The sequence below is a fragment of the Mercenaria mercenaria genome, chromosome 17 (assembly GCF_021730395.1).
Source record: "Mercenaria mercenaria strain notata chromosome 17, MADL_Memer_1, whole genome shotgun sequence".
NCBI classification, from domain to species: domain Eukaryota; kingdom Metazoa; phylum Mollusca; class Bivalvia; order Venerida; family Veneridae; genus Mercenaria; species Mercenaria mercenaria.
The window spans coordinates 54190984-54217680 of NC_069377.1; the positions used below are offsets into that span (position 1 = coordinate 54190984).

Sequence of the window (26697 nt, forward strand, 5' to 3'; positions counted from 1 at the left end):
TCACAATCCAGACAAGACAGAAGACTGATACAAAGCCCACAACATATTCTTCTGTACCTTTCATTGCTCTCAAGCTGTTTTCGTGCAGACTTGGATTTCATTGATTTTGGAAGTTAGACAGTGAAATAATCCACACTTACCCTCTAGTTTGTTAATACTCTGGTCATGGCTGGCAACAATGTCAACCATCTGCTTGGTACATGTCTTAGGAACAGGCTCTCATCCATGTCATACTCCAGCTGAAGGTCTTTGAAATCTTCTCTTCTGACTGGCTGCTGCTTGAAGAACTGATACATGTCAAAAGTTAACTCTTCTGCATCACTTCCAAAACAGTTGAGACCTTTTCTAAAAGCATTGTGCACTGTATGGAGGTTGCAGGGTTCAAAGACAAGCAAACCCAGGTTACCATCTTGCTTTCAAACTTCCACTGACTTTTCTGTGAATGGATCTGTTGACATTCGGGCCATCAGATGAGAGACTTATCAAATTCTTCATGGGTAGGTCTACTTCATAATCATTCCCTAATTTAAGGAAAGCTTCACTTACAATGTCAGCTGTTGCATGGCCAAGTGAAAAGCTTTCAAAAACCTCACAGACACTTCTCCTTCAATATTGCTCCAAAATCTTATCAGTATGTCCATTTGTCTACATCGCTGTGCTGTAGTAGTTTCATCAAACATAAGAACATTCCCTAAATTTCCATCTATAACTTCCTTCATAATTGCTTCTGTCAAAAATGGTCTTATGGCTTCTGAAACTATGTATGATGCTTTTGTCCTTGACAAAGAAAACCGATCAGCAATATCACACTTGAACATCTTCTGAAACACTTTGTCAAGGCCATCACATGATCTGAATGAAAAATCAGCAGCTGCCACTTTAAAACACCACAACAGCTCAGATTCTGTGACTTGATGTTTCAAAGGGTGACTTGTGAATACATGTTGTATTTGCCTCTGCTTGAACCTACAGCAGCTGGTTTATTAGATGCTCCAGAGGCTGTAGCAGTCACTGTTTTACCGCCACCCTTGGTCAACACTTTTTGGGCAGTGACGCGGCAGTGTTCTCAGTCTCTGAAAAAAATCTTCCTGTTGACAATTCTGTAAATGAAAACTTTGAATTTTGGTAAAACTGCATAACTGTTTATTTTACTACCCGAAATTATACACAAGAAACAACTGCAATATTCACAGTTTACTACATGTTTATTTGTACATTTTAGATATGATGACACTCACATAGGCTATACTGATTATAGGTGCATATGATACTGCAAGCAACAAGTCTAATATGTAATTCACATTTATATATAAAAGTTATTATAAATAGTTTGGCAAAGTTTGGCCACTCCATTGTTTGTAGTAACCCTGTCGACCGGGAGGAAACCAGACGCGCCCTTAAAGCACCACATCATTAGTCCACGGTTGGCTGTGGAAGCAACAATCAGCACCACATGAACGCAACGGTTGGCTGTCAAAGTAATGAGGAATATTTAGCGGACCAACGGAGCAAGGCAACGAACTGTGATTCTAAGCAAAGCGAGCAAGGCTACAGTACACCACAATATTTAGCGGACCAACGGAGCAAGGCAACGTACTGTAATTCTAAACAAGGCAAATACTATAATGAGCAAGGCTACAGTACACCACAGTAAATTAAACATTCCCCATAACTCGAAGGTTGGCTGCCGAAGTAATGAAGGAATATTTAGCGGACCAACGGAGCAAGGCAATGTACTGTAATTCTAAGCAAGGCAACTATACTATAATGAGCAAGGCTATGACATAAGCAAGGCTATGACACATTTAAGCAAGGCTAGTCAGATATTGCCAAAGCACTAGAGCAATACCTTTTACACAGTAACATCCATACTATGACAACGTCCGAAAGCACACCCAATCGCCCCCGCGGTCGACAGAATTTTTCCCCGCCACAATAAATTTGCCAAAATTTACCCCCCAAAAATTCTGCGTAAGATTTCTTAATTCAAATATAGTACTTTTACCACAATTATATTTGTTCTATAAACGAACCTAATTCAACCATGTAACTATAAATATAAATAAATTGGCAATTTAACAGACATGCACAGCAAATCTTGCCAACATCACGTGCAGATTAAATGAAATCACGTTAAACCTGTGTATGAGCCCTTACAGAAGAAAAAGGCCTGCTGCGTACTCTTGCTGTGTACATACAGCGTATATGATGCGTACATGATGTGTACTGAAATCAAGGGCTTTAAATAGTACGCAGGATATACACAGCACATACACCGATAGTACGTTTGTAGTACACTTTTGACATGCAAATGAGCTCTGCCGTGTACTACTTGCTGCGTACATGTTGTGGACTACATAGTACACAGGATGTACGCTGGAGGAATTTAGTATGCGGGAAATAGTACGCAGCATGTACGCGGCACATACACTTTTCACATGCAAATGAGCCTGCGGTGTACTACCCCTGCGGCGTACATGCTGTGTACTCCTGTGGTGTACATGCTGTGTACTCCTGCGGCATACATGCTGTGTACTCCTGGCCCGAGCCCTGTGGCGTACATGCTGTGTACTCCTGCTGCATACATGCTGTGTACTCTTGTGGCGAAACTGCTGTGATAATGTAAATTCCTTACCCCACCAACTTTCATATGCAAATGCTGATCATTTGGACAGAAAAAAAAGAAAAAAGATAAGTGACATGCATCAATAAGTATTTACCCTTACCAAAATAATGTACATTGATGTTATTAAATAAATTAGTATGCTTTTCTTCATCCACTTTTCAATGAAATAAATCAATTTTTGTAGCATGTAATTTGGTAAACATTTGAAGAAAATGGCGTAACTGCATCAAGGGGAAACAACTTTAATGCAACTAAATATAAGTGTTATGATTTATTATAGACGATGTGTGCGTAGTATGTATTTATTTTGATTAAAATCCATCCGAGAACAATCTAGGACTGGAATTATATAAGCATTTATACACTTATACGTCCGTAAAAAGTAGCGCACCAAAAAATTTTGGATTGATTTTTTCCAATGGGGCGAGCGCAATTAGCCAAAAACGTTCTGAAAATATATAAGCGGCAAATCCGATGAACAACTTTTTAATTTGGTGAGGCCTTAATGAGTTAATAGAATGAGCATTAAAGCCTTTATAAAACATGATAGAATGGTGTTTTGAGTATTCAAATAACAATGAGAGCTATTAATTCTTCTCATTCGGGCGCTGTTGAGGCATTATCTTGGTAATTATTTCATGTATTACAAAATGTAATGCAACGAAGTTCAAATAAGGCTTTTCAATTATCCAAGTTAGAAAGCTCCAGGATTAATCCAAAATGAAAAAGAATATATTTTTACACGGCATGCAAGGTGCAGCTCAGAAATCACTAAGATGTAAGCTTCACAAATGAACATTGCAAATAGTTTGGCAAATTTTCATTGTTCAGAATACCAGTAATCTGAACTATTCTATGCTATTAAGATAAAAGTTACTCGGAAATCAAGTTCTTGCTTCAAAAAAAAAAAAAAAAAAAAAAAATGTACAAATCCTTCCTGCATGAAGTGTACTTCAGACTTTTACCTAAAAAAATTCAAAGTATAAACACCAAAAGAAAATGAACAAGTCCCTCCGGCGTATATGAAGTGTACTGCACAAATTTCAAAGTATCTGCGGTGTACATGCAGTGTACTATTTTCTTGTACAAGTCCCTCCTGCGTACATGCAGTGTACTCCTTAAATTTTCAGAGTCTGTGCTGCGTACTTGAAGTGTACTAATGACCTCCTGCGTACATGCTGTGTACTCGTCGAAATAGTACGCGGCATGTACGCAGCATGCGGTGTATGTAAAATGTACTCCTCTGGCGTACTACTGTGTTCACGGCATATACACAGCAAATACGCAGCATGTACGCCACAGAGGCTTGCTTCTGTAAGGGAGACCTTTTTGTCTTGAAAAAGCTTTCAACCAAAACGTTTGTTTTCGTGACGTATAATACAACTCTGGTTCAACCTTTGAACGAAATAACTAATAGATTAGGTAATATTTATTTGCTTTGAATACAAATTTGAGTTAAAGAATTATGTCCCAATTAATCAATTTAAAAACTGAATCCAACCTTTTACCGCATCAATTAAGGCGATAAAAGCTGTTTTCGTATCAATATCTAGAGAGACGCTATGTTGTTTACGGCCTATCTTTCCTTTCAGTGAGTTCGGAAATTAGTCGTATTAGGTATGACAATATAATACAGTACACTTCTATACAAATCTTAATAGTACATACAATAGATTTCCTCGGTCCAGTAGCACCAACAAACCATTCTATAAATAGATTGCACACTGTCGCACTGAAGTCCCATTAGGAATAAATGGTCAAGCAAGCACGTGTCTATTTCAATATTACACTTCGTTTCGGTTAGCGACGCACTTCTCTGAATGACATAATCTGACCTAATTTTAACCTTGTAATAGTGTTTGAATATCTATAAATAGTTTCCTCAATTAAAACAATGTCAGTGTGTTGCCTTCGTATTTGCGTGACTAAATGAAATGTTTTCTTTGAAATCTTGTATTTATCTCGTGTTTTTGTATGTATATAAACTGAGAACTTATGGATAAACTTGAAACTTATGTGTTTCAAAATCTTCAACATGCACACGAACACAGATTCAATCCAATGCATATATAAAACGACGTTAACATATCTGTCTTTAGTAAAAGTATCAGTTAAGTTTTGTCAATTAAAAGAAATATTTAATGTGTTAGACTTAAATTGTTTATATAGCAAATTCGATAATGATTATCTTAATCCAACAAATTTTACGCGATCCCAGAAATTATTGTGATAAGTTTCCGTAATCGGGCAATATCCCTACTCGGTAAGATTGTCCCGTCACAAATATAAAAGAATCTGAACATCGAATAATTTTGACTAATTTAAAACTGATTTTAAAAACCATTTCCGAATTAATACTATTGTGACCCTGTCAGAACTTACACAATGTTGTGTCGCAGTTCTAAAAGAATTCCAGAAGTTTTAAACTGCGGCTACGATTGACATTTATTAAGCAGAAGCTTAAGACTGGTTTGCTCTTTTGATGTCTGATGTGACTTACAAACATCGAATACTGATTATCGTGATACAAATTTATATCGTTGACATGTGTTATATGATCTATTCTAAAATGATTTGGTTTTGACAATTCGTCTACTCAGACCAGACCAAAAATAAGACGATTTTTTTTTTTGAAACATAGATATATATAACTTAGCGGACAACTGGTATAGATCAATTAAATCCAGTATAACCCGGTTCCTGCGACAACCTTCAAAAATTTTGCTACACAAATGATAAACTTATCCTGAACAGCCAAGTATGTTGGAATAGAATTTGATGATTTCAAAGAATTGTTAAGAACAATATGATATGCGATGTTGGAATTGGCCTAAAACGTGCCAACTTATCTTATATTTACAGGTATGATGTTCTATTATAAATCTTTAATTACAAAACAAACAGTGACACTGTCATTGGGGAACAATTGAAAAACAGTTATATCTGCTGTTATCCCCCGTGAATGCCATCCAAAATACCATGTAACCTGACACAAGTGCTCTTAAAAATAAAGCCCTTAGAAATAAATATGTAACAGCTGTATGTTAGAATTCGAAACAAATATCTATCAAGAATTAATGACGATCCTTAACCCTTACCCTGCTGAATTTCTGTAATGGACTTGGCCATCTTTCAATTTGGACAGTACCATTAACTGTTAAAAGGGGTGTTTACCAAAAATATACTGACTGAATGGCGAACAGTGCAGACCATGATCAGACTGCACGGATGTGCAGGCTGATCTTGGTCTGCACTGGTCGCAAAGGCAGAATCACTTGCCGACAGCAGGCTAAAGGTTAAATTTTGTAGAAAGGCTAACCACATTATTAATTAATTTATTTATTTATTTTATTTTTACTCCAATATTCTCACGGTCATACCGATAGAATCCCAAACTATATTAATTAATATAATTAAGGTGATTTGACTTAATTCGATTTAACATTCCTTCATTTTTTAATAACAAGTACATGTACTGTATATACAAAACAAAGCATTCTAAGAATAGTGAAATGGTTGGACCGGACCACAAGTTCATAACATTACTAACTCGGTCCGCCCCAGATTTTTTTTTTTAAATCCAAGAAATGTTTAAGACCACTTGAGCGTTGTTTACTTTAAACAATATGTATTCCAGGAAATGCAAAACAACCTCTTAAATATTTAATGTAGCTAATGGATACGTGTACGGAAGTTCGAACTTTGACAAAAAATTCCTCTCCAACTCCAAAACATGCAACATGCAACATTCTCGGGTGTCGGATGGATCCAAAACTATCAATCCTGAACACCAAACAAAAGGGGCTGTCAAATACATTTCAACTTATTTACACAAAATACCACATGTATTTTGTTTTAATACCGCTTGTGAGCATTTTACGTCGATATGAATAAAAGATAAAATAAGATTATTTGTAACAATATCACTGGTAAGAGGGGAATCGAATATTGAAACAATTATCCATTACAAAACAGTTGTACTACTTTTGAATCGTATTGACTGTAAAGAAAACCCTGATTTAACAAAGAAAAGAAAAGCATAATCAACTTTTCTAATAACGTTATCATTTTCTATTTATAACTATGTATTAAAGAACTGTATTCGTTAGTGTTCAATGACGGTAACTATACACGATTTGCATGAAAAATAAGAGATACACGAGAATTTAGTATGAAATTGACAGTGACATATTCTAGGCCAAGACAATGTGTTTAATGTCTTAACATTTTATTGAATTAATATAGCAATATGTATACAGATCTACGTCCATTTATTTAGTTACATTTCAGTCACTCGTTGTTTCTGCAGTATAAAGCAATTATTCATCTATACCTTTAAAAACTATGCTGAAAAGATATTGTATAAACAAGTTTGCAGATAACGTTGCGCAAACCAGTTTATCCAGGAACAGCCTAAACTGTACACCTGACAACTTTTGTATAGCTGTATATTACCTGTATTACAAAAAAAAAATTCAAAGGTCGTTCGGTATAAGACCTGCAACCCTAACAATTTCGACCTCTTTATTTATGTTAGATTTTATCCAATCTGAATTTAAACAGTGGATCTTAAATTCTTATTCTCTGGATGCACGTGGACTGTTATACATTAATGAAATCATTCAGAAGAAAATTTGTAAGTACTTCTAAATCTTAAATTTTGACGAGTGATTTTGCTGATTTTAAGATCTCGATAGAACTTTGTTGCGTAACCTGGTCAGACTTTTAAAAGAAATGTTTGCCGTGAAAAAATACCTATTTGTGCAGGTGCCTGCATTTGCATGCCGGCAGATACTCCCGGTCCTGTGCGACTTATCGCAGGATGACGGCCGGTGATTGTAAGCGCATGTATGAGAAAAACTTACTTGAACATCAATTGACATAGAGCTACTAGTATAAATAATAAAATAAATAATAAAACTAATTTATCTACTATCAAAGACGCTAGTTTTTCCTTACAATCTTTCTGCCAGTTTCGATAAACTCGTCCAAACTCAACCCGCATACTGGGCCATTCACTATTTAGACAATTCAACGGCCCCTTTTAGCTTCTAGGCGAGATTAATGTAAGACCCTCTGCAAATTTGCTATTTAATTGCTAGAAATAACTGTGCAAAATGTCCTTGTCCTAAGCAATGTGACGTCACTAACTTGCTCTACGAGCACCTTGCGAATAGTTAGCGGAAATGCTATTTGTAAATCTCGTGTTTTGGAAGTACGAGAAAACAAATTTTTACAGTTTATAAACGAGAAACGCTAATGCTTTGGTTCGAATCCGCAAATTATGAGCATTAGGGCCGCCACACCCCATAAATAGATTCTCAACAGAAAAACGGTAATTATTAGACTGCAAAATTATTTGCGTGTTTGAAATCAATAACAACAGACCTACCAGCATTTGTTTGATGCCTGGGATTTACTGGCAAATCCGCCGTCTTTGTTTGCTTTCCCTGGTCATCTTCTAGACAAGCTGGTTCGCCTCTATGTTCCTGGCGCGCTCTGTATCGTCCACGTGGCGTGTAGATCTAGCTATTCAATTTAACATCGATCTGAAACGCTAGCCAGTACACCTTAAATTCAACTGTGAATATTGCACGTGATCTGAAGTTAATATAACGCCTGAGTGGTTCCCAGATGCTAAGGCGTTCATCATTACTCTATTGTGTTTAGACAGGTAACCAATAAATCACAAAACAAGATTACTTGACAACAACGATAGTTTCTAGTTACACACCTAGCAACAAGATAGCTATTAATTTCGTGAGAAAATAAATGTAATTATTTTTAGGCAAAATAATTTTTAATATTTAAAACAAGACATGGTACTTCTGCACCAGTTTGTCATCTTTACTATACTTTTTTGATGTCAGAGATCTCAGAGATTTGCCTTGCATTTCATCATTGGGGAGTATCTGAAAGAAAATGTCTGAATGAGACTTTGATTTACCTGAAAGACCCATGTCCTGTTTCACTGCCTTGCAAAGTGACCATACAGATGACGAAGAAGTGCAAAACTACATTATCTTAAGGATGGTGATGCTGTGGCAGACATGGGAATTTTCTTACCTATAAAATAAAGAATCCAAAAGCAGTATCAAACCAAGATTTACTCTCTTATTCAACGGCAAGAACTTTACTAAAAAATATAGGAATATTTTTCAAAATATAGGAAAATATAGGAAATATAGGTTTTTCAGAATATAGGATTTTGATCCAAAATATAGGAAAATATAGGAATATAGGAATCAGTTGACAGCCTGCTTTTCACTTCAACAAACATTTTGACCAAGCTTACTTTAATTCAAGAATCTTTCAATTACTACTGGCCTAGTTCTTGACTCTAGCTGATTGAGTTTTGTACTTCACTAGATTTTAGACAGACATATTGACAAAATTTCATGATCAGGTATAAAATGTGGCCTCTAGTATGTAAACAAGATAAACTCGAGGGAAAGGCATGTATGAAGTTTCATTGAGTTGTGATGATACGTAAATCAGAAATTATATCACAAAGACACAGTTACCTTCACATATACACCCGTATCTGGCCTTTCTTTTAACTCCAATCGTTTGTTCTGGTCCTCTGACAGTAAATCCCGTATTTTCTCCTGGAAGTGTAATTTTACAGTTTAAACAAGGAGTAAACTATTGTTAATAATACAGTTTTTTAACAACGTATTTAATTCAAAATAAAGCAAAGAAGGTAATGCAATTTTGTAAAAAGCTATTTTTCAAAAAAATCTAAGTAGACTAAATGTTACAGTCTAGACATTTTATTAATAAAGCACATATCATTAATTTAAACTATTTTGTCATTACCAGTACTGAATCACTACACTTTTACAAAACAATCAGTATCTCAAGCCATCAAAAATTCAATATTGAATACCATACATAAAAATGCCTGCCATTGATTTACAGACAGAATTGACAATTATAAAAACCTGATAAATTTCCAAGTATGAAGCTCTGATCAGGTACTGTTGATTCTCTGAATTAGATATATGACTAAATATGTGTTCAAATGAGTTAGGTATCACACCTCGCAGCTCTGGGTCATTCTTTATACCTGAAAAATCAACATTTCATCTTTAAGAAAACTATAATGAAGTAGTGTACAACACAACTTAATGATACATGGTTCACACAGAAATTTCAAAACAAAATTCAAGTACTTTTTAAGGACTTTTTCCCAATTTTCAAGGACTAGAAAATCGCAATTGTCGCATTTATTTCTTTTACTCAAGACAAATTGTATCCATTTTCTACAAAATAAACACTGCAATAACAAGAGGGTCCCTAGAGATGACCCTAAATCGCTCACCTGAGTAATATGAGCCACATGTTTCAAACGGCAAACTGATGCTAAAATATTAGAAAGTAGGTCAGTAGGTCACATTCATGGTAACTGAAAGTCAGTTTTAAGATCAGTATGCAAAACTGTACATGTCATCCAAATTTCAAGGCTGTATCTCAAAAAACAAGAAAGTAGGTCAGTAGGTCAAGGTCACAGTAAGGTGACATGTAATCACTTGGGTACATCAGGTAAATATAATGAAACAGTCTAGGAAATATGATCTGATAATTTTTGAAATATTGTTTCCTATATAACTCATATAACAAGTGACCACCATTGCTGGGCCTCTTATAACCCCAGGGCCATAATTTGAACACTCCTGTTAGAGGTCCATTAGGCAATGATATATATCAAATATCAAAGGCCTATGCCTTGAACTTTCAGGAAAAAAAAGATTTTTTTTCCCTATATAAGTCTATGTTAAACTTGGGACCCCTGGGAAGGGCCTCTTATCACCCCAGGGTAATAATTTGAACAATTCTGGTAGAGGACCACAAGGCAATGCAACACACCAAATATCAAAAGCCTAGGCCATGCAGTTTCAGACAAGAAGATTTTTAAAGTTTTTCCCTATATAAGTCTTGGTAAAACTTGGGACCCCCTATGCGGGGCCTCTTTTCACCCCTGGGGGCACAGTTTAAACAATCTTCAAAGAGGACCACAAGGCAATGCTACATACCAATTATCAAAGGCCTAGGTCTTGTAGTTTCAGACAGGAAGATTTTTAAAGTTTTTTCAAGGCTCTGCGTCTTGCGGTTTTGGACAAGAAGATTTTTAAAGTTCTTCCTTTCGGTTGCCATTGCAACCAGAGTTCTGCATGGAATTAATTTTTTTGAATAATTTTGAAAGGGGACCACCCAAGGATCATTCCTGTGAAGTGTGGTCTAATTCTGTCCAGTGGTTTTTAAGAAGAAGATTTTTTTAGAAAATGTTGACGGACGCACGACGGACGGCAGACGACGCACGACGGACGGCAGACATTGAGCGGTCACAAAAGCTCACCATGAGCCTTTGGCTCAGGTGAGCTAATAACCCAGATATAACCTTCAATTCAGCAGCGATACAATTTCATGTTGTGATAATTGCCGTCCTGGTACCGTACTGTACTATTATTCAAGCCCTGTTGAAGATAGGTCTGTCATTTGTTCGTCTTTTTTTTTTCAATATTTTGGTCTGATATGTTATTTTTTCTGATTTTCTATTTGCAAAACTTCAATTCAAGGACAATTTATCAAAATCTACTACATGTAGTTTTTTTTTCAAAATTCAATTACTTTTCAAGGACTTTTTGGCAGTTTCAAATTCAAGTACTTTTCAAGTACTAGGCATCAAATTCAAGTACTTTCAAAGACCTGTGCAAACCATGTGATATGATAAAATGAAATTAGCTGTAGTAGATATTCCACTCAAAAATGAATATTTCGTTGGATGCAAAACTTCAACCAGGTTTTTGTAAGTCCAAAAGAGTTCTACCAAATTTAGTTTTTGGTAAAACTATATGTTAGAGTCATGGGACTTGAACCAGCGAGGTTGGTAATTGACCTAGAAAAAGAAAGCTTTATGTCTTTAAATGATGACAGCCTTGGATGTAGAACGTGTGACGTATTTTATCGGCAAAATTATTTAGCTCCACCTTTACATATGTGAACGTTGACTGAAGTAATTTGGCGTGGTAGTTTAATGTTATCGTCAAAGAAATGAAAATCATGTTTCACGAACTGAATTAAAAGGCAATGACAGCTGTTAAATGAAAAACTCACATCAGTTATAAATTTCGCGGCAATGTTTTTCGTTTATGTTTTTCGTGTATGTTTTTCCCCACAGCTGAGAAGTGACTTATTCTCATCAAAGATACACCCAACTATTTTGGCAAAGGAATCAAAATAATATTTTCTCAACATTTAGACCCAGAAACACACCAGAGGCCATCATTCCATACCTGTATTTCATAACTGTCCAGGGGGAAAACCCCCTGACTCCCCTCCCCATCCTCTCATCAAGAGGGTACTAACCCCTCCATTACCTCAAAATTTTGGACCTAGAAATGCACTAGAGGCCACCATTTCATGCCTGTATTTCAAATATTTCCAGAGGCAGAGCCCCCCTGACCCCCTAATAAAAGTTTTAACAATTAAATAATGAAATAAACTATAAAAATGACAAATTGTTGCAACATGCGCAGTGTGTTGGAGAATACATTCCCTGCATGCATCCCCCAACAATGCGTCACTGACTTCGATATTTTGTGGGCAATTTTAGCCCAAAATCATGAAAAAAATTTTTTTGGTCAATTTTGAGGTGGATGGAAAACGAAAGTAGTGTTTACATCGACACTGGTAATAAATTTTACCTCCGCGGCGGAGAGCAGCATTGGTCTTGCAGTACTATCAATTTCTGTTTTCTCTAACATAAAACCAGTAAAATATTGTTATATTTGTTGTTTTTTCTTTTTTAATTAATTATTTTGAATAAACAGAAAGCAAATGTTTCTATATTTCGGAATGATATCTTTCAAAATGACATGAGCCTCTCAAATCAAACCAATAACAAAAGGTGTGATAGTCTTTTTTTCATGATTAAATGGCCAGTATTTACCGGCACTTAGCGTGTCAACTTGTGTCAATTTTGTTTTTCACAGTTTGATCTCCGTTAAAGAAAATACTCGATCTTTGATTAGTATCATAATTTTTGTGGTTTTTAAATATTTCTTTCATCAAAATACTTTTAAATTTATATGAAATTAACTTTGTTTGAAAGAAAAACAAGTGAATGAAGTATTGCCATGCAATACAAAGTCCCCTACTGGAAGGCACCTAATTTTTTTTACTGCAGTATAACATAATGAACTGATATCTGTCAATGATGTATAAACAATATTGTACTACATATACAATATGTTATAACATTATAACAACACACTTGGATTAAAATGTGCATATATAAAAACCCACAGTTGTTTTCATATTATATTTTTTTGGCTGATTATAAAAATGTTATCATGTAAGTTATTTATAGTAACAACAAAGGGAAATTAATCTTTAAAAAAAAAAAAAAAAAAAAAAAAAAAAAAAAAAAATAATAATAATATAAGTCCACAAGAAACTCTTTACCAGGTAGAGATAGGTCAAAATACACCTAAAAATTGGATTAACATGCATGCTGTACACAGAAAAGTGGTCTCGATTTTTCTTCACTACTGCATAATAAAAAATTTAACAAAAAATCATTTATGTTAACATCAAGGGTTTTTAAAAGAAAAGTGTGCACCATGAGGTGAACAGCACGGGTCCAATTGACAGTCAAAAGTCCCTCCTTCTCATGAGTAAGAACAGTTACCTAACACAGCATTCTAATTTGACTGTTGTATAATTATGGACCTATGACCTTATCAAGACCTGTTGAGTTTGCGCTGATCATTTGTTCTCCTTGAATATTTGGTTGCTAACTGATATTCTATTCCTACTTAATTAAGACAAATTTATAAAACACTGACAGGTAAAATAATCTTTTCAAGACTTTTGAGTTTCAAATTAACTCCCTTTACAAGTACGGGTCTTCAGTACTAAGACTGTGCAAATCATGGAGAAACATATTGTGCAAGTATTATCAAATAATATTTCATGGATGCAAGATTAAGGTTGACGGGCCAGGAAAACAAATTGTTTTGACCTTTTGACGGACTACCCGATTGTGACCTTGTTATTCTTTGAGACGCTGGGTCGGTGAGTTTTACGCAATACACTCGTTACATATGTGAACGTTGACTAAGTAATATTGTATAAATATCTCAATGAATGTCAAGTTTGACGGAACTGAATTAAAAGGCAATGCATGTTAACATTGAACTAGTAAATTTTATCAATGCTTTGTTTATGGTTCTGTATGTTTTTCCCGACATGAGATGTACTTATTATCAAGTACCAATTTTGCCAAGGAATAAATTTAAAATTCCTCACATAGAAGGAAAGAGACCGAGGCACACAATACAAACTGGTCCGGGACCCCTGATCCCTGACCTTTCATCAGGGGTACAACGTTTACCTCAAATTTGGACCTGTGCACTAGAGGAACATTTATGCCTAGTAATTTAAATTCTTCATGAGGAGAGTCCCTGGACCCTACAAAAAGTTAACAATTTACTTTGAATCTCACAATTTGTTGCACTGACCTTAGCTAGTGTGGAGATATTGCCGCATGAAACATCACTTTTCATATGGGGCAATTTTGCCAAAATCATAAAATCTTTAGTTGGAATTTGGGTGGATGGAAAAAAAGTGTTACCTTTGACCTAATATTTTCCTTGACCGAGTAGGGTTGGTTTGCGTCATCAATTTCTGTTTCTCAATCAATGTGGAACATTATTTGTCCAAAGTAATATTAAAATCCCTTCATAAATGACATGAGTTAATCAACCATCGGTACACGATAATGCGCAGAACGGATAGCGTGTCAACTGGAATTGTCAAGACGGAAATAGATCGATAAAGAACATTCTTCATAAATCCTCTAAAATGGTATTCAACTTTGTTGAAAGAAAAAAACTACTCAATCTTTTACGGAACAATATTAGATTTTAGGGTGACAGCGTGGAGAGTAGTTTCCCTTTACCGAATGGCAAAAATCGGAAACAAAACTTTTGAAGTTTGAAATTGTCTATACCTGTGTATAATCCTCACCAACGATTCGGGGGTGGTCCAGGGGGTAAAAAACTGTGCATTATACATGGGTATCTACGGTAATCATCATTTACCTTACACTGCATGCATTTTTCCAATAAATATGTTTATATCTATGCAAAGTTTGCCTGTACAACATTTTGGCTTGATCATTCCTTAACTTACACTGTATGACAGTATGTGTTTTGCAATATTAACTATGTTGATATTACTGATACACTGCAAAGTTAATTTGAATGATAGTTTGACATAAACATTATTTACCTTCCACTGTATGTGTTTTGCCTGTCCCAGTCTGGCCATAAGCAAATATAGTGCCATTAAAGCCCTGTAAAACATTCTCCACCAGGACTCTAAACGTCTCCTCATACAAATCTTTCTGTTTAGAGCTATAAGAACAAAATAAAATTAAATATTTGTAAACAGCTTATTATCATACTTATCAATAAATTTACAATCCCCCTACCCACAACATAAAAAAAACAAGAGCGCCGCCAAGTGGGGCAATATACGCCCGAAGGGTTACAATAGAGGATGGGAGCAAAATTTAAAGAACTTGACTGTTTAAGCCCAAAGGACAGGAACAACAAAAAGAAGAAATTTTAAAAAATTCTAAGTCCACAAAAATATTCTTACCAGGTAAAGTTATGTCAAAATACATCTAAAAATTGGATGTACCATCCATGTTGTACAACAGAAAAGTGGTCTCGGTTTTTCCGTATGGCCAATAACAAGAGATCACAGAGTGATCTTGGCGCCCACCAATGTGCCATTTTTGAGTGTTCCAAATTTCAAGACTTACTGACTAGCTCAAGGTCAAATTTCATTTCCGTACACAACACTTTGCATGTGGTCCAAATTCGAAAGCTGTAGCTTGAGAAATGTGAAAGAAAGTAGGTCACTAGGTCAAAATCAAGGTCAAATTACACTTCAGAACACAAATTTATGCATGTGGTCCAAATTTAAAGCCTGTACCTTCAAAAATGTGGAAGTAGGTCACTAGGTCAATGTCAAGGTCAAAGTTTGTTTTGGTACACAATCCTATGCATGTGTTTGAAGCTGTAGGCTAACAAAATTGAAAGTAGTCAACTAGGTTCAATCTTAAGTCAAAAGTTCATTTCGGTACACAAAACATCAGAGGTCCAATATGAAGGCTTAGCTCAAATGTGATATAGTTGCACTAAGGTCAAACTTCAAGGTCAAATTTGAATTCGAACACAGAACTATGCATGTGTCAAATTTGAATCCTGTACCTTCAAAAATTTGAAAGTAGGTCACTAGGTCAATGTACAAGGTCAAAGTTTAGTTTCGGTACACAAAACTATGCATTGGTCCATAATTTGAAGGGGTATGTTTGAGAAATTGTAAAGTTAGGCAAGTAATGTCAAAATCTAAGGTTATTAATTTCTAAATTTCCAGAACACAAAGACCTATGGCATGGGTCAATATTGAAAGGTATTCAAAATGTGAAGAGGTCACTAGGATTCAAAAGTTCAGGCTTCAAAGTTTTATTTTCTATGTAAAAAAGTACCTGCTCAATTTGACCGGGGGCAATTGAACATTTGTAGCTACAGTAATGTACATGTGATTCAACTCAGGTCATAAAATTGAAGGTCTTCTCATGTCAAGTTCAATTGCCCACTCAAGACCATTACATTAGTGAGGTCCTAAATGTTGAATGATTGTTAGGTTTTTTGAAAGAAGATTTTTAAATTTTTCCTATGTTAATGAATCAAGTGACCCCCTGGGGCGGGGTCATTTTGACCCTGGGGCATGATTTGAACAAATTGTAGAGGACCATTAGGCATATGCTACATGTAAATATCTAAGAGCCTTTGGTTTTGTTTTCAGAAATTTTTCGAACGATTTTCCCCTATGTAAATCAAAAGACCCCTGGGGCGGGTCCATATTTGACCCTAGGGGTATGATTTGAACAATTTAGTAGAAGATCCATTAGGATGTCTACATGTCAAAATATCTAAGCTCTAAGGCTTGGTTTTGAACAAGAGGTTTTTTAAAGTTTTCTATATGTCTAAAACCAAGTGACCCCTGGGGCGGGGTCATTTAGACCCCAGGAATGATTTGAACAATCTTGGTAGAGGCCACTAGGATGCTTCATCACCAAATATCAAAGCCCTAGGCTTCTGTGTTTTGGAAAGAAGATTTTAAAGTTTTTTTCCCATAAATAGTTCTCTTGAATTAAATTTTGAAATTTAAAGAGGGCCATCAGAACTTACCTAACAAAATTGCTTTGAGACAGTGTTGTTTAGAGGTGAGGACGACAACGGAAGGCGGTACACCCAATACCTCACTCATTCTGCCAGGTGGTCAAACAAGTCCCCAAGTGGGGTATTCGAGGGATTGCATAAGGAGAGTAAATTTAAAACGGACGTTTAAGCAAGGACGCGAACAACGAAAGAAGAATTAAAAGACAGCAACATCTGACCAGAGTGATTTAAATGAGTCCACCATGTGTAAAAAGAAATGTTGTGGCTAATAAAAAAGTTTCAAATAACTACTTATAGTAACAAATAAGGGAAGTAATACAAAAAAAATTACTGTAAGAGAACAAAAAAGGGATCTGCCAAATAAAAACAAGAGCACTGCAATGCAGAGTAATATACACAAAGCAAAGTCATATATGACATTTGACCCCTAAGTGTGACCTTGACCTTGAAGCGAGTCATCCAAAACATGCGCTCTGCACCTTGCCTCAGTCTGGTGAACATTTGTGCCAAGTTTCTTTGAAATCCTTCAAGCAGTTCAAGGGTAACTTACAGAGCGGACACAGCAAAGTCATATATGACCTTTCACTCCTAACTGTGACCTTGACCTTGAAGCTAGTCATCCGAAACAAGCACTCTGCACGTCGTCTCAGTATGGTGAATATTTGTGCCAAGTTTCTTTGAAATCCTTCAAGCAGTTCAAGAGTTACAGAGCGGACACGAAACATACTCATATGACCTTTCACCCCTAAGTGTAACCTTGACCTTGAAGCTAGTCATCCGAAACAAGCGCTCACCACGTCATCTCCGTGTGGTGAACATTTGTGTCAACTTTCTATGAAATCCTTCAAGGGGTTAAAGAGTTACAGAGCGGACATGAAATTGCTAAAGGACGGACGGACGGACAGACGCACACCGGCGTCATAACATAATAAGTCCCTTCTGGCGTATAATAAACAAGTGAATGAAGTATTGTAATGCAATACAAAGTCCCCTACTGGAAGGCACCTAATTTTCTCTACTGCAGTATAACATAATAAATTGATATCTGTCAATGATGTATATACAATATTGTACTATGTATACAATATGTTATAACAAAACACTTGGATTAAAATTTGCATATATAAAAACCATTTTGTGTTCATATGGAATTTTTTTGGCTAATTATAATAAAGTTATCATATGTAAGTTCTTAATAGTAACAACAAATGGAAATTAATAAAAAAACAAACATTATAAGTCCACACAAAACTCATTACCAGGTAGAGATACGTCAAAATACATCTAAAAATTCGATGTAAAATGCATGTTGTACCACAGAAAAGTGGTCTGGATTTTTCCCTACGGTCAGTAATAAAAAAGTAACAATATAATTTATTTATAGTAAAACAAAGGGAGGTAATTCTTAAAACAAGGGTGCCTTATGGCAGATAACATTTGTGCCAAGTTACATCAAAATCCCTCCATGCATGAAGAAGAAATGCTGCGAACAAAGTCATTCTTAAATTTAACCTCTGACCTCCAAGTATGACCTTGACCTTAGACCTAGGACCTGGTTCTGGCACAGGAGAATCGGTCTCATGGTGGTGAACATTTGTGCCAAGTTACATCAAAATCCCTCCACGCTTGAAGAAGAAATGTTCCGGACAGTCATTTTTGTATCTGACCTTTGGCCTCTAAATGTGACCTTGACCTTAGACCTAGGGCCTGTGTTTTGCGCATGACATGTTATCTCATCCTGGGGAATATTTATGCCAACTGATATTTAATCTGAAAAAAAACCCTATTGACCTTTGACCTCCAAATGTGACCTTGACCTTTGAGCGAGGGGTCCGGGTTTTGCGCATAGCACGTTGTCTCATCATAGGAAACATTTGTGCCAAGTAATATCAAAATCCCTCCATGGATGGTGGAGTTATATGGACCGGACAGGAAAAAAGCCATGTTGACCTTTGAGATCAAATTGTAACCTTGATCTTTGAGCCAGGGCTCCGGAATTTGTGCATGACATGTCATCTCATTATGGGGAACATTTGTGCCAAGTGATATCTAAATCCCTTCATGAATGACAAAGTTATGGACCGGACACCAAACAGACCCTGTTTATGCTATATTTAACTTATGACTGCCAAGTGTGACCTTGATCTTTAAGTTAGGGGTCTGAAAGTTGTGCATGACACATCATCTTATTATGAGGTACATTTGTGCCAAGTAATATTAAGATCCCTTTATGGATGACTGAGTTATGGACCAGACACAAAATAGCAGTCTCACAGATACTTACTTCCAATCATAAACTGTATCAAATGTAAAGGTTTTCTTTGGATCTGATGGAGGCAGATTTGGATTTCTAATTTCTATCACTCCTTGTTTAGTATTCATCTCTACCACCCTGTATAAATTAAGTCAAAACTTTGTTATTATTATTATCATCAAGGCAGTCTATTCTGCTACAGCAAACCAATATTTCAGAAGGACAAAACAATTACATGTATTTAAGATATTTTTTCCATATAATTAACCCTTATCCTGCTAAATTTCTATAATGAACTTGTCCATCTTTCAATTCAGACAGTACCATTAACAGTTAAAAGGGGTGCATACTGAAAAGATAATGAATGATTGGCGAACAGCACAGATCATGACCTGCACTGGTGCAAAGGCTGAATCAGTCATGTCCAGCATGACAAGGGCTAAGAAATATTATATCCAGATCAGTGATTATTTCATTGAATAAATGCACTGTTTGGAGTTCAGTTTAGTAATATCTCTGGTCATTTTATTTGCAGCGTGCTAATACCATTCTTGATATCCAGATAATACGAAATGCTGTGATAATTCCAAAATACTACAAACTGAATGAAATGTCAAACTTGGTAAGGACATTGTTTTTTTTTCAATTTTTTCTAATTACTCATTCTGTTTGTTTAAAGTATTATAACTGATTCAACATGGTTTAGAAGCTGTACCATTTGCTCTAAACAATTGCATATGGGACATACTGTTCACTATGGAAAGCACTAAACAATGTGAACATTTTGCTTTTGAGAATGAGTTTGGCAATTCAAAGCTTTGTCAACCTCATTTAATGGACTTTAAATAATGAATATTGTTCTGTATTTTTCAGTTTTTATATAAACAATGATATGAACCTATTCAGAAATTTTATTTCAGATCAAATAACCCACAATGACAAATATATAAGCATATGAAGTAGTCGATGGATACTGACTCAAGTGTTCACAGAAGTTTTGAAGATAAAGCCCAAAATGTTATGTGGATAATAGCCAATATTGTAGTTTGAAATTTTGCATATGCTGTTCTAAAGGTACTGATTGTTGTATATAGAAGAAGTATCCTCATAAAATGTGGTAACTAATTGCTGTAGCATGCCCAAGGTAATGTATTATACACATAGTCAGTACCAGATGTTCCTGAAACATTTTATCAAAAGTGTAAATATCTGTATCTTTGTAAAATTCTGTTTTAAAAATCAAGTCAGCTGTCAGAAGGTTCTAAAGCTTATAATTATGTCTGTATCTTTTCTGCTAGATTTTGATAAAAATTTAAGCAAGCCAGAACAGGTAAATTTAACACATGAATCTTAAATGTGCAGATTCCACAGGGGGAGGGGGTACACCCATGTTTACAAATTAAGTATACTAGGAATCTGTTAGCATTTTAAGAGTGTGAAAATAATGTCACTTTAACAGGTCAATTTTGCTGGAATATGTTGAATACTGCTGTGAATTCATAGAAGAAGTACATTCCCTTAGCTGATAGTCGTTTGATACTGTACTTAATGATTTAGAACACTTGTTAACTTTTCCATACAAAGTTGTCCCCCTTAGAATGTTTACTAGTGATGGGCCGACAATCGGCGACAATCGAATAATCGTCGGCGTTGCATTCATGAGCACGATCGCCGACTTTACTTTTCCCTGACCGATTAATTACTTGTCAACCTAACGGATAATTTTGTTGTTTCTGATCTTTTTCTTTCTGGTATTTATGGTTCTTTGGGGCAATTACGCCAAGGGAAACTACTCTATGTAAAAATGGCTTCCTCCAAAGTGTCAAAAGAAATTGATGTCATCTGTGATCACCCAGATTTTGGAAGATATATGGCTTTTACAAAATTAAGCCAGGAAAACCATCAGCCTAAACTCTTGACATTAGTATGGCAGTATGCATAGCATAACGTAAGACTTACGCAAGCATGTTAGCAAAAGTATTTTCAATTTTTGATTTTGTAGGACTGAAATCATTCCAGTCGTTAACTAAGAATTAATAAATCATTAATACTTTTTTTGCTCCAAATAATTTTAATTTAATAACATAATATCACTGGATAAGTCCCTGGTGAAATTAAGACAGTACCTGATTTGAAGGTTACTATCTTCACAAATATTTTACTTTTATGCTGTTAACTTACTCATATTTATGAAGGGATACAATAGAAATAGGATATTTGATGTCTGTGAGGTTCATTTCTCAAGTAATGACATACAACATACATTGTGAGGTGATCTTATAGATATGCAACTAGAGTAACCGATTATCCGATTAATCGAATCGGTTGGCTTGTTCGATTATGCCGATTAATCGGTTGGCAAATCTAACCGATTTGCCCATCACTAATGTTTACCCCACCAAAATTTCACCTGCAATACAAGACTGTTATCACATACATTTCTATACTGAAATATAAAGAGTTGGTCCCAGAGATGTATAGGAAGATCTACGTTCATCAACTTAATATTTGTTCAATATGCCCTTTCCTCTTGGTCTGTAAGTTCAATACATTAAGTTAGTGTTATAAATTGTAATTGAGATCAATTTTTTTGGCTTTGATTCTTGGGCTATAATAATCATGGTATTTCTGACTGCTGTTCAAATCTGTGGTATTTTTAGTGGTGTTGAAAATCCTGGGTATTTTTGAAGACCGTATTATACGTCTCGTAGATCTCGGTAAGTTGAAGAGAACCTCCAGCCAAACTCCAAAAGTCATTTCTAAAGGAGCCAAAGATCTGTACAGGTCAACTGCCGGGTACCCCCACCAGCACTGAAACAAGCGCCAATTTATGGCCTGGCCATATCTTTTCAGCATTCTTTATTGGTTCTTTATCCAAAGTCATCATTCAGACTATCTCTTTTTTTGTTTTTTTTTTCTTTTGTTTTTTTTCTTTTTTTGTTTTGTTTTGTGTTTAACGCCATTTTTCGACAGTATTTCAGTCATGTAACGGCGGGCAGTTAACCTAACCAGTGTTCCTGGATTCTAAACCAGTACAAACCTGTTCTCTGCAAGTAATTACTGCCAACTTCCCCACATGAATCAGAGGTGGAGGACTAATGATTTCAGACAAAATGTCGTTTATCAAATAGTCACGGAGAACATTATGCCCCGCCCGAAGATCGAACTCACGACCCCGCGATCCATAGACCAATGCTCTACCTACTGAGCTAAGCGGGCGGGCCTCCTGACTATCTCTGTAATTGTAAAAATTACATTCATGGATGGATCTTTCCCAGTTGCTTCATCTAGTACAAGTACGGTTTGTGATATCAGTGATTATAAAAGGTAGCTGACAATTAAATAAATGTATGTATTTTATGAATATGGAAACTGAGGGATAAAATGGGACAGCGAGGGAAAATAATATTTCTGCACATGTCTACTTGATACCAGGAAGGTGCAAATTGTATGCTGTGTCTGTTACCAGTATAAAAATCATTAACAGGTTCTTATCATCATGTTGTTACAAACTCATTCATCAAAACATGCCCACACACACAAAACTGGTATGTAAATGAAAAAAAAAATCAATGGCAGCTATTATCCACTTTCAAAGATAACTCATGTAGGGCATTATCCATGGTAATTTTCGGCTATTATCCATTTTTCACACAAGGATATAAATTATAAATGGTTTTTACATAAAAACGGCAAACACAACTTCATCTAAACTATGTCAGGTAGTGAAATGGTAGAGCTATATATACAGTGAATAACAAGCATAAAAAAAAAACTCAAAATATTTTTTATGAATTTTCAAACTAAACTTACACGGATTTTGTAAACTATTTAACATATTGTGTATTGTTTTCACAAAAATACAGTAAAATAGCTCGAGTTCCATGGAAACAAATCACCATTCGTTCTTTTTGCAACATCTGCTGGTTAAAATCTCTTCAGCACCGTAGCCACAGAGGCAAACCGAGGCAGTTGCCTCGGTTAAAATTTGAGGAGCCAAAAAATATTTTAAAAGTCACTTTAATGAAAAATTCAGTTATAAAATTTCAAAAAAGTATACGAATATCATAAGACCCATTAGAATATATCAGAATATCATTTGTTTAATGACATCATTGAGGCAAGGTGAGGCAGAAATCCTAGCAGACATAATGATAGCCTTGCCTTGCCCGTATTCAGAGCCAGATCAAGGAGGCCTAAGCTCCCACCCCTACCCAAGTTGGCTGAGAAGTGACCTAAAGTGATAAAAGCTGCACCCAATTATTTATAATTATTATTATCAAATTTAAACCTGAAACGCAACAGAGGCCACTATTTCATACCAATATTTCGAAATTTTCCAGGGAAGAGTCCCCTGGCCCCACTAAAATGAAGGGGAACCCCTCCCACACCTCAAAAATAAACAGGGCTAAAAGGATAATTTTTACTGTGATAAAACACAGTCTGAGAGTGCTCCAGAATGCACCAGAGACATCCTGGAGAAAAAATCAGAGGGAGCATACCCCCAGTCACCTCCAGATTGCCTCGGGTAAAATTTGTGTCTGGCTATGGCACTGCTCTTATCAAGCCACAACAACTTACTGAAAAATCTGAAATTTTCAGAAGCGTTCATCTGCCATATTGTAGCATTTTGGAATTATCACAGCATTTTGTATTATCCGAATAACAAGGGTGAATACGTTACCTGAGACTATGACATACAAACATTCATTTTGTTGCCTAAAAGTGTTCTTTGCTAAATTATACTAAGGAAAACAAATCCAATCATGTTAGAATCAATGTTACAAAATATTGTCACCAGATAACAGCAGAACTCAACAAAGTCTAGCTGAACAAGCATAATTTGAAAATTTGAAATATTCTTAGGTCAGCTGACATTATCCTTTTTTGTCAATAAAAAATATGACATTCCATTACCAATTAAATCTTTAGAAAGAAACACTACCTTTCATAACCTTTCTGAACTTCCTTCTCAGATAGTGGACGACATCTTACCACAACTTTCACACATTCTGACTTCTGTGGAATGTCAATCTTTGGCAAGTCAGACTAAAAAATAAATGTATATTTGGTAAGTCAGACCAAAAACCCACGGTCTTGTCACAAAAGAATGGCAACCATAAGAAATTTTAAAAATACTTAGAATAATATAAAATGTAAAAAAAAACTTAATACTTACAAAATTTTTTTACTTGTCTTTGGAGTACTTCATCCTGGGCTTCTGTGGCACATAATAAGTAATACTAGTATATGTGCTCAGGATGAGGGATGAGGTAAATAATTTATTTATTTGATTTGGGTTTTACAGCGCACCAACACAGTATAGGTTATATGGCGCCAAACAGGACTACAAATTTTGGTTTCACATCTCATTTACATCGAAATAAAAACATGAGGTATGGAATCAAAATTTGTATACCTGCTGGAATCACAGAGTTACAGCATGAGTACATATTAGTTGCCTCTTATGATGATGCAAGGGTAAGACAGGGGTTCCAATTCTTTTCATACATAGATCATCCCAGAACCACATGGGGCAGGAGGTAAATAAATAATAAAATCTCTAATATTAGAGATACACTAAACATGAATACAAAAAAGTGTCTTACCAACACGTGACCACAGAAAAATGTTATTACTTTTTACATAGGACTAATAATAAAAAAGTTAGAAAAATATTGAAAATCCCCCAAAAAAAGTTGTGCATGCACAATGAAAAATCCCTTCGCTATATATGGTCAAATGACACTAAACAATATCTATCAAAAATAAATCAGGGTCAAAAAGGGCCAAAAATATTTTGGGTTTTGATATCTAAAAATGTTGAAAATTGAGAAGAGGAGATATTTAAATCAGCACCGGGTAAAAAATACTCAGGTGAAAATTGCGCTATGATGCCTTAAATTTGGAAAAACCCAAAATCTAACAAGAGCACCGCCTTGCGGGTGCAGATGCTTATCTGATTTTTTTGTCTCTGTATAATAGAAATATTGTCCTACCCATGATTTTTTAAGTCCAAAATGGGCCATAATTCTTGCAGAAAGCAGGATGGAGTTATGTTTCTTGCTGTACAGAGTCAGCTTATGATGGTGATCAACTGTTGCAAGTTTCAAAGCAATAGCTTTGATAGTTTAGGAGAAAAGTTTACCTAACATAAAATTTAACCAATAAATCTGTTATTTCCTAAGTCCAAAAGGGGCTATCAATTCTTGCAAAAAGCAGGATGGAGTTATGTTTCTTGCTGTACAAGGTCAGCTATTGATGGTGAACAGGCGTTGCAAGTTATTCAAAGCAATACCTTTGATAGTTTAAGAGAAAAGCTGACCTAAACATAAAACTTAACCATGCAACGCCAACGCCAATCAAGTGATGACAATAACTCATCATTTTTTTTTCAAAAAAATCAGATGAGCTAAAAATAGAATTTCTAAAAATAGACTAATTCTTGGAATTTACGAGGAAGTAACTCTGTACAAAAGTTAAGGAAAGGTTACTTCCCTTTGGCTCTAACCCAATCAGAATGATATAGTGAAAATGCATCAAAATTAACCTTAAATTGTAAGTAAAATGGGGCATAATTCATGAAAAATTGGTGTCAGAGTCATGCACCTTGTGTCACATGATGTGGGTGATAAGGTGGAACATCTATTTAAAGTCTGAATCAAATCCATTTAGCAATAACTGAGATAATAGATTTCAGGACGCGACTAAACTGACTCCTACACATATATGGCCCATTTTCTGTCCAGTTTGCCCGGAACCTACATATTGTAAGAGCTGTATCCTAAAACAATTAAGAAAGTAGGTCAGCAGATCAGGGTCACAGTCAAGGGACCCCTAATTACTTGGGGTCATCAGGTAATTGTAATTAAACAGTCTAGGAAATATGATCAGATAATGTTTTAAGTATTTTTTTCCTATATAACTCATATAAAAACTAAGTGACCCCAGGATGGGGCCTCTTTTCACCCCTGAGGCATAATTTGAATAATCTTGTTAGAGACACTTGGCAATGCTACATAACCAAATATCAAAAGCCCAGATTGTTCTTTCAGTTGCCATGGCAACCAGAGTTTTGTATGGAACTCAATTCTTTAAACATTTTTTTAAAAAGACCATCAAAGAAATTGTGGTTTAAAAAGATATGTTGTTTAAAGGAAAGTGTGGATGGACAGACAAGGTAGGGTAAGCGATCACAACAGCTAACCCTGAGCCTTTGACTCATGCGAGCTAAAAATTGAAAGGTCCATCCATTGACGCTACAGGCCAAGTCTCATGTAATTTTGACAGACAGTTTCAGCTGACACGTTTAAATGTTGTAGCAGGACCATCCATCTGTATTAATAGCTCACCATGAAAAAGTTCAGGTGAGATTACAAAAGTCTAAAGTATAAGAATGAAAATAGAACATAATTTAAATTATGAAAGATAATATAAATGATTTTCTCACCATTCTTAACTTGGATCTTTCAAGCTTCACCTATAATAACTCAATCTGAAAAAAAAGTATTCAAGTCTTTAAAATATTTCAATTCATCATTTCTATATATAAATTT

The 26697-nt window shown here is 35.4% G+C and overlaps 2 protein-coding genes across 2 annotated transcripts in view; both read right to left on the minus strand.

Moving 5' to 3' along the window:
• LOC123536325 (kinesin-II 95 kDa subunit-like) overlaps positions 1-26697 on the minus strand; it is a 133756-nt gene that overhangs the window by 29958 nt on the left and 77101 nt on the right. The gene's annotated exons all lie outside the window — the stretch shown is intronic.
• LOC123536327 (kinesin-II 95 kDa subunit-like) overlaps positions 1-26697 on the minus strand; it is a 68627-nt gene that overhangs the window by 27565 nt on the left and 14365 nt on the right. The window contains 6 exon segments of the mRNA XM_045319434.2: positions 9151-9234; positions 9571-9695; positions 14924-15048; positions 19172-19279; positions 24087-24190; positions 26592-26636. Coding sequence (XP_045175369.2) covers positions 9151-9234; positions 9571-9695; positions 14924-15048; positions 19172-19279; positions 24087-24190; positions 26592-26594 — 549 coding nt within the window. The 5' untranslated portion in view covers positions 26595-26636.